General features: G+C 35.3%; 2 protein-coding genes across 2 annotated transcripts in view; both read right to left on the bottom strand.

The window, feature by feature from the left end:
* Window positions 1-5,138: 5,138 nt before the first annotated feature.
* LOC136203916 (acetyl-coenzyme A carboxylase carboxyl transferase subunit beta, chloroplastic-like) lies at window positions 5,139-6,779 on the bottom strand. The gene has a single exon (XM_065995139.1). It carries the CDS (start codon window positions 6,282-6,284, stop codon window positions 5,139-5,141), a length of 1,146 nt encoding a protein of 381 aa, XP_065851211.1. The 5' UTR covers window positions 6,285-6,779.
* Window positions 6,780-6,929: 150 nt separating this feature from the next.
* LOC136203915 (ribulose bisphosphate carboxylase large chain) overlaps window positions 6,930-8,716 on the bottom strand; it is a 2,148-nt gene continuing 361 nt past the window's right edge. The window contains exon 2 of the mRNA XM_065995138.1: window positions 6,930-8,101. Within this exon, the coding sequence (XP_065851210.1) occupies window positions 7,016-8,101 (1,086 nt within the window). The 3' untranslated portion in view covers window positions 6,930-7,015. The remainder of the gene's footprint in view (window positions 8,102-8,716) is intronic.

The raw sequence follows: 8,716 nt of genomic DNA, 5'->3' as shown, positions 1-8,716 counted from the left end.
ATTATGAAACTAGAGAGACGTACGAATCTAGGGACTACTCACATAGCTAAAACATACGAGTATCGAAGGAGATATGAATTTTTGAAGTTGGACTAGAAAACACGACAACAAACTCGTGGACATCTATTTTATTGCATTTTTTGTGTTATTTATTTCCTTCAACAAAGATGCATGATTTTCACCTCCAATCTGCCAATGGAAGTAATGGGATTGAGGATGAGTGAAAATAGGAGGTAATGAAGTTAATGAATGTCCAATTTTGCTATAAATAGACCTTGTGTTCATCCTTTCAAACACACACAACACAATCAACAACCAAAACAAATCAAACAATCAACGTATCAATAGTTAAACTCAATAAAATCACTGCTTATCTTGTCTATTTCATGCCTACGATCTTCAATTCCAGGTTCAAGTTCATCTTCTTCAATTCCAGGTTACTAGACGTCTTATAGTAAGCGATAACATGATTTTGTTATTTATAACATGGTCTATATAAGGCCATTCTTGGCCAAAACAAGTTGGCATTTCTGCCAACAAAAAAAAAAAAAAAACATAATCCATTTTATTCATGTTTTGTACTTTTCTTTTCACATCTTTTTAGTTGTTAGTTTTTGTAAATATGTTAATTAACTAGAAAATATATTGTTGTTTTTTGGATTCATTCAAAAAACAAAAGAAAAAATTGATGAAAAAAGCGAGAAATAAAAATGAATAAATGATAAAAAAAATACAAAATAAAAGCGATAAAAGAAAAAATTTACGAGCTTGAAACCAACTCTACAAGTTTCAAAATTTCAGTACCACGCTGAAATAATAAAGCCAATTTACGAGGCTGAAATAAAATCAAGGAGATATTGAATCAAAAATTACGAGACCAACCTTGGTAGTTTCAGTGGAAGTATTCATGAACACATTGAAGCTTGTTATGGCATGATCAACTAAGTCCAAAATACACGGGTTAAAAGGAGTTGTCATAATGTAAAAAACAACCATGCAAGCAAGTTATCATCGGATCAATGCACGATGAAGACGGTGGGGGCAAGTTCTAAGATAAATCCAATGAGCGAGAACGGAAACGATGCTTAATGGAGTCAAAATCAAATAAATAGGTAGCCAGCTTTACGGTATTGTCCAAGACGGGATTAACTAGAATCACACCAAAGTATAAGGGCCTAGATGCAAGCTCAAGCCACAGACGATGCAATTCACAAGTTCGAGTTCCAACGGTAAAAAAACTTGAGTGAAGGTGAAGAGGGGATTCTTTTGTTTACAATTCTTTGGGAAGTGGGAATGTGTTGATTGATTTTTTTTGAGAGGTTGGGTTCAATTTTTTGAAAATTAAAACTTAAGGGTTAGAATTGAAAGACTTCTTTTATGTGCAATTTTAATTTGTTATACAAATTGCATTACACATAAAATATGGGGGCAATTATTGGAGGGTAATTTTTATTTTTTATTTTATGTAAATACTTAGTATAAGTTATAATTATATGATATAGTTGATAAAATGGAGATGAAATAAAAAAAATGAGAATAAAATAAAAAGAATGCAAAAGTAGGAAAAGAACTGCTATTTTTTAGGAAATCCGAGCAGCCAACTTTAATGATTTATTCAGGGTATTAAATGACTGAATTTTAGTAAGAGGATAAGGAATTATGAAATTAGAGAGGCAAACAAAATCCAGTAACTACTCACGGATCTAAAACAGATAAGTATTGAAAGAGATATGGATTTTTGAAGTTGGATTAGAAAACACAAACTTGCGAACAACTATTTTTATGGCATTTTTTTGTGTTATTTCCTTCAACAAAGATGTACTATTTTCACCTCCAATCTGCCAAATGAAGTCATGGGATTGAGAATGAGTGAAAATAGGAGTTAATGAGGTTAATATGTATCCAATTTTGCTATAAATAGAGTTTATATTCATCCTTTCAAACACATACAACCCAATCAACCAGGGGCGGAGCTAGGGAGGTTGGGGTGGGCTTGAGCCCCGGCAGGCCGTCGGAGAATTGAGAAATTTTTTTTTTAGTAATGGTATCTGATAATATTTTGGAGAGAATTATATTGACTCTATATAATATTATTTCAATGTTTAAAGATAGATGAGATGGTTAAGGATGCTTACTTTTATTTGAAATGTCCTATTTTCAACTCCCCCTAACCTCATCTTCTTTTTAAAAGTATGTTTAATTTTCTATTCGTTCAATGTTAATTTCTAAAAAATGATAACATTTTTACAGTTTTAACGCGTTGGAGGCTAAAAAACTTTTGCACTGAAAATTTACCGTCAACCGCACGGTTAAAATTAGCCCCCCAAATTATTGTGTTAAAAATATTGAATTTTACGTGATATAATATTTTTAACGTTATAAAAATTTATTATTAAATATTTAAGCCTCGGCTTAGTTTGGGTTCTGGTTCCGACATTGCAATCGACAATTAAAACAAATTAAGCAACCAACCTATCTATCTATCAATAGTTAAACTCAATAAAATCACTGCTTATCTTATCTATTTCGTGCCTATGGTCTTCAATTCCTGGTTCAAGTTCATCTTCTTCAATTACTAATTCTCAGTTTCAGCTCAAAAACTTGGTTATTAAGTTCATACCTTCCGATAATTGTTTCTCCAATTCTAGTCGATATAATTGCTATCTGATCATTCAAACTCTCTAGTTAAAGCCTAATATATGTTCTTCAATAATCAATTTAGATTAATTTTGCTCATTTCATAATCTGTCATTACCATCTTCAACCTTATTAGCTTCAAAATCTATCTCACAGAAGGAAACACTCAAAATCTCATTTTTGTGATGTTTTCTGTTTGCAAACCTTTTCTAAATCATATATACAAGCTATTCATTGATTCCAACGGATCAAATACCTCATAACCAAGCTTTTGGAATTTATTCGATTTTAATCGAACTTAATTCCATCAAATAACTGTTCTCACCAGTCTTTTTCCGAAAATTATTCCGCCCGCCACGAGCCATTGTTTCCGGCAAAATCAATCTTAATCTCTTCGTGGATACCCAAACAGTAAATCTTAGTATTTAGTTGGTCAAAAACAGTCTCCTAAACCTTTCATTTTCTCACTCTAAGTCGCTCCTTTCATTCCATTTTTCTGCACAAAGAGTTGTTCAATTTAATCATTTCATGGAAAATATCCACTTCAGTCCCTCCACCTTTAAAACGATACCAGCAAATCCAATTCTTACAACCATTTGGACAAACTCCAATCCGATTATTCCAAGAATATTATTTAGACTAGATAAGCATTATTCAATGCTCAATTGAATCCAATTCAGTCTAAATCAATGATGACCGTTGTTGTTTTCTTCCTTAGATTGAAGCTATTTTTGTAAATCCGAGATCCTCCAAACCCCACTTTCGAACCCTTCACTGTTTACAAATCATTTCCATATCATTTTTAGAAGTCATGCATTGATTCTGAACGATTAGTTGTCTCGGAACCAAGCTTTTGGTATTTATTCGATTTTAATCGAATTTAATAACATCAAACAACTGTTTTGAACAACTCTTTTCTCGAATTTACTCTGACCACGATCAATCATTTTCCGTAAGCTTAATTTTAATCTCTTCCTTGCCATATAATCTTGAGATTCCAAATTTCATTTCACTCAAAACGACCCTCTGTAGCCTCTAAAAACAACTTTGAAAGTGCCTACCTAGAACCCGATTTTCACAAGTACAACTTCTGATTTTCTGCTCTAAAATTCCAGATTCAACCCGGAAACTTCAACAATTTCTTTTACCGACTTCCCGACCTCCGATTCACCTAATTTGGATTTCTAAATATTCTTCAGGAATCCAACTTCAACCTCAAATTTTTATTTCCCAAATCTGACCCCGAATGCAAGCTATTTATTGCTCCAAAGTTCATTAAATTCTTCTTGATTTTCTGCTTTAAAAAATCCGATTTGACCATTCATTTCCCAATAATTTTTTGAACCCATTCGAGTGGGTTAAATCTGAAAAAGTTTACACCATTTTAATCCCGACATAACAACTTTAATCTCAAGCCTTTGTTTCGTCTAGACACGTCAAGGTTGAAAATTAGCATATTTTAAAAATATCACTAACACAAATTTTGTCAAAATATTTTTTTACAAATGTCTACAATTTGATTGCTTCCCATGAATTAAACTTTTGTGGATTATTATTTGGGCTACTATTGGATTAGGCACTTGAAAATTTTACCTATATTAGAATTATTCATAATATCTGAATTGTTCAACATTGTTGAACGTCACACCTAAGCCACATAACAGAATATCTGAATTCTTTTACTGGATCTGATGAAGTCACCAAATCGGCTGGAGGTCCAAATGGTCTAAGCTTAGAGAATAGGGGCATATTACCATAAGGAGCCAGAGTATGATAGAGTATTAGCGATTGGAGCTGGAAGCCACTGGCAGAGTTAGGTTAGGGGTTTTATCTTTTCACTTTAAAAAAACAAAGTTAGATGAAAACGATTAGCCCCACACTAGGTTTGTGAATTAGTGTACGTAGTGCAATCAATGCTCTGGTTCCTAGGGCTGCACCTAGGTAAAGGGAAAGAAAGTAGAGTATGCTTTTCTTCCGCCTCTAGCTCTAGGTTTACTTCGATCACATCATCCTGAACTTTTTCTCGTATGTCGTAGAGTAGAGCTTTGCCGGTGGGTCTAAGGCCAGCCAAACCAAAGTCAAAGACGTACTCGTAGGTCTCCTTGATGAGCGAACAAGCACAAGGCCTAATATGAACTTGGAGCTGCAAAATCCCAAACAAAAGTAGTTCTCCACTCATCCTTTCTTCCACTTAATAAATCTGTTGAAGATGTCACCATCAGTCGATCCGATCAACTAGTAATCGTAATAGAAGCAAATGAACTGAGATCGCTCCATCTAATCTATCTGCTAGATGGCTCAAGCGGAAACATTAGGGCAAAAAAAAAGCCAATTGATTCGGTTTTCTCTCAATCAATAGGACGGCTGCTAACAGGTAGGCTGTTCCTATACACCTAGGGTGGACTTCTATGGTTCACACTGCGCACAACCGGACTTACTAGACTCAAGAGTAACCTAACTCTAACGGAAACGATCAATCCCGTTGCCACATCGAAACCCCGTCAAATTGCTGACAAAGCAATTTCCCTTCTAACGAGCCCACTGAAAAGTGACAACTTGTCAAAACCGGGGGATTTTTGGCATAAAGACCGAGGACCAGGAAGGGCTAGATAAGACAAGGAGACTCCTACACGACCCCCCATAAATTGAAAATCCATAACCCCAACTGCTACGGGAATGCCGTTTAGTTGACCTGTGCCTGTTTGAACAGCCTCGGTTAATCCTGTCTTTCTTTGATAAGAATCAATACGATCTTTATAAGGTTCCTCTTCTGAATGAAATTCAATGGGATCCAGAGATACCATGTCTTCATCCATAGGATCCCAAGTCCCTGGGTCAATCGAAAGTTCAATTCTATCTGAACTACTCATTTTCAAATGATATCCACATTGTTCACAAAGATTCATTTTTGACTTAAAAAATTTCTTATAATTTAATCCATAACAATTTTCACATTGAACCCACAAATGTTTGTATTTTTGAGTTATATCGAGATCATTAGAACTTTCTCTTATAGCTAAATCGCTACCATTCGTGCTAGTTCTTAGACCGGCACTCTCGTTTTCACTACTATTTTCGCTTTCACCACAAACGTAACTATAAATGTAACTTTCGCTATAATTGTTACTACCACTTAAAATAGAACTGATTTGAGAGCGAAGATAACGGTCAATGCAGCTATTGATGTAATTATTCCAACGATACTTAGTATCATACATATAATGATCATATTGGGAGTCGCCACTCCTAGACCCATTATTCAGATAACTAGAATTCCAATACCAATAACTATAAAAAGAACTTTCTAGTTCATCCAGAAAAGAATAATAAGTCTCAATCTCAAAAACTTTCTTTTCAATATCAAAATACATGGAATAACTGTCCCTATTACGATCCTTAACTAAAAAAGTTTCATCAACGCTGAAATTCCAAATGTACTTGACACCAACTAAATGATCAACATTACTGGAACTAGAGTTGTCACTATTACTCCAACTATGGGTGTGTTTATCTGTATCATTTAGAATAGTGTCTTCACTTATACTGGTATTTTCAAAAGGACTGAAACTATCCATTGATTTACTTAGCCTACACCTGTATCCTAATTCCACATTGGATAAGATCGAATTGAACCACCATTTTTCCATAGAACTTTCTTGCTACTATTTCCATCAAAATAAATAGATGAATAGTCATTAATCATTTAACTATTTTATTTCCTCTCAGAATAAGTATATAGATCCAATCACCAGGATTATTAACTAAAAAAGAAACTAAAAAAGAGTGGGTATTCAAAAAAAATGATTCTCTTTTACTTTTTTTGTAAGAACCCGGAGTATCGCTTCACTATATATGATATGGTTATGAAGGAATCATGTTTTCGATTTTTTTTATAAGTATAAATAGAAAAGGAATTTGTTATATTGTGTCAAATTCGCATTGAGAAAAGTAATATTTCTTTTCTCCTAAAAATATGAAAAAAAACACTTTTTTTGTAAAATCTCGTCTATTAATAAGTTTCTATTCCAACACGGAAAGAAAAGGACAATATACAGGATGGGTATAAGAAGTTGTGATACTTGGCTACCCTAAACTAGGGAATAGAAAAGAATACACCAATCCTATAGATCCTTAGGGTTAATTTAATTGTGGATCCAAGATAACAATAGAAAGGTTTGAGTTGCTTAGTCTTCTATTTTGTCTTTAAAATCTTGTTCTTATATTGTATATTTAGTTAAATATGTATCTATGAAAAATGTATACATATACAATAGGATCCTTGTATTAGGATCTTTGTATTCGGCTCAATCCTTTTAGTTTTAGTAAAAGATTGGGCCGAGTTAAATTTCAATTAAGAGAACGAACGTCAATTAGTGTATTACAAAGTATCCATTGCTGGGAATTCAAATTTAATTTCTTTCCATACTTCACAAGCAGCAGCTAGTTCAGGACTCCATTTTCCGGCCTCACGGATAATTTCATTACCCTCACGAGCAAGATCACATCCCTCATTACGAGCTTGTACACATGCTTCTAAAGCTACTCGATTAGCTACGGCACCGGGTGCATTTCCCCAAGGGTGCCCTAAAGTTCCTCCACCGAATTGTAGTACGGAATCATCTCCAAAGATCTCGGTCAGAGCAGGCATATGCCAAACGTGAATACCCCCTGAAGCTACAGGTAGAACACCAGGTAAAGAGACCCAATCTTGAGTGAAATAAATACCGCGGCTTCGATCTTTTTCAACAAAATCATCACGCAGTAAATCAACAAAGCCCAAAGTGATCTCTCTTTCTCCTTCAAGTTTACCTACTACGGTACCAGCGTGAATATGATCTCCACCAGACATACGTAACGCCTTAGCTAGTACACGAAAATGTATACCATGATTCTTCTGTCTATCAATAACTGCATGCATTGCGCGGTGAATGTGAAGAAGTAAACCATTATCTCGGCAATAATGAGCCAAGCTAGTATTTGCCGTGAATCCCCCTGTTAAGTAGTCATGCATTACGATAGGAACTCCTAATTCCCTGGCAAATACAGCCCTTTTAATCATTTCTTCGCATGTACCCGCAGTAGCATTCAAATAATGTCCTTTGATTTCACCTGTTTCAGCCTGTGATTTAAAAATTGCTTCGGCACAAAATAAAAAACGGTCTCGCCAACGCATAAATGGTTGAGAGTTCACGTTCTCATCGTCTTTGGTAAAATCAAGTCCACCGCGAAGACATTCATAAACCGCTCTACCGTAATTCTTAGCGGATAGCCCCAATTTTGGTTTAATAGTACAACCCAATAGAGGGCCCTTCGTGTTCGTGCCCCACGGTCTAATAGATGTGTCAAAGAGGGGATATTCCCCTAAGAGCGGAAATCCCCCACCCAAAAGACTTGCACTATATTCGTCGCAAACAGTATTTATTTGTCCAATTCTTCCATTCCCTCCTTCTATCAAAGAGCCAAACTATTCGATGAAGCGAATTCGATAGCACATTGTGAAATTCCTCTTTCCACCAGCAGCTTATTCTCAAACAGGAGATTCTATTCTGATTCAATTTCATTCACCGGCTATTCACTCACCATTTGGACATTTGTAAACAACCTAGCAGCACACTGCGGATTCTTCTTCAATGGTTACGCCGACAAGAGCTCTTTACGGTCTGACTTCTGTGGCATTTGTCCCCAGCTTTCAGTGAAGTTCCTAAATAAAAAATTCATATCTGATGTCCGGCATTTCGAGAGGCATATGAATAGTGAATATATCCCCCTTCCTAAAGACCCACGAAAAGGGGGTATTCTTGTCTTTCACTCTCCTTACTTTTCTTGTGGGGAAGAGCTGCTTTTCATCACTCGTTCAAAAGCCACTTTAGTTGATGTGTCCCATGCTAAGTAGCTTCAACTTGCTCTTACGAGATATGCCTTGCCTGCATTAAGAGAAGAAGGTGGGCCTTGGTCTTCTTCAGAATATTCAGGTCCAAAGTTCTCACTCCAAGTATTCCGTTCGTTTTATCCCATACGAATCCAAGACAATTTTCAGCAGACTTAGTTAGTTAAGAGGACCATCTATTCAGGCTTGGCA

This window comes from Euphorbia lathyris, chromosome 8 (genome assembly GCF_963576675.1).
Source record: "Euphorbia lathyris chromosome 8, ddEupLath1.1, whole genome shotgun sequence".
Taxonomy (NCBI): Eukaryota; Viridiplantae; Streptophyta; class Magnoliopsida; order Malpighiales; family Euphorbiaceae; genus Euphorbia; species Euphorbia lathyris.
The sequence above is the reverse complement of the archived record's forward strand: the minus strand, read 5'-3'. Positions and strand labels throughout refer to the sequence as shown.

Bases quoted from the DNA above. Each gene is read 5' to 3' on its own strand.
- LOC136203916 (XM_065995139.1), bottom strand. From the start codon at position 6,284: ATGGAAAAATGGTGGTTCAATTCGATCTTATCCAATGTGGAATTAGGA.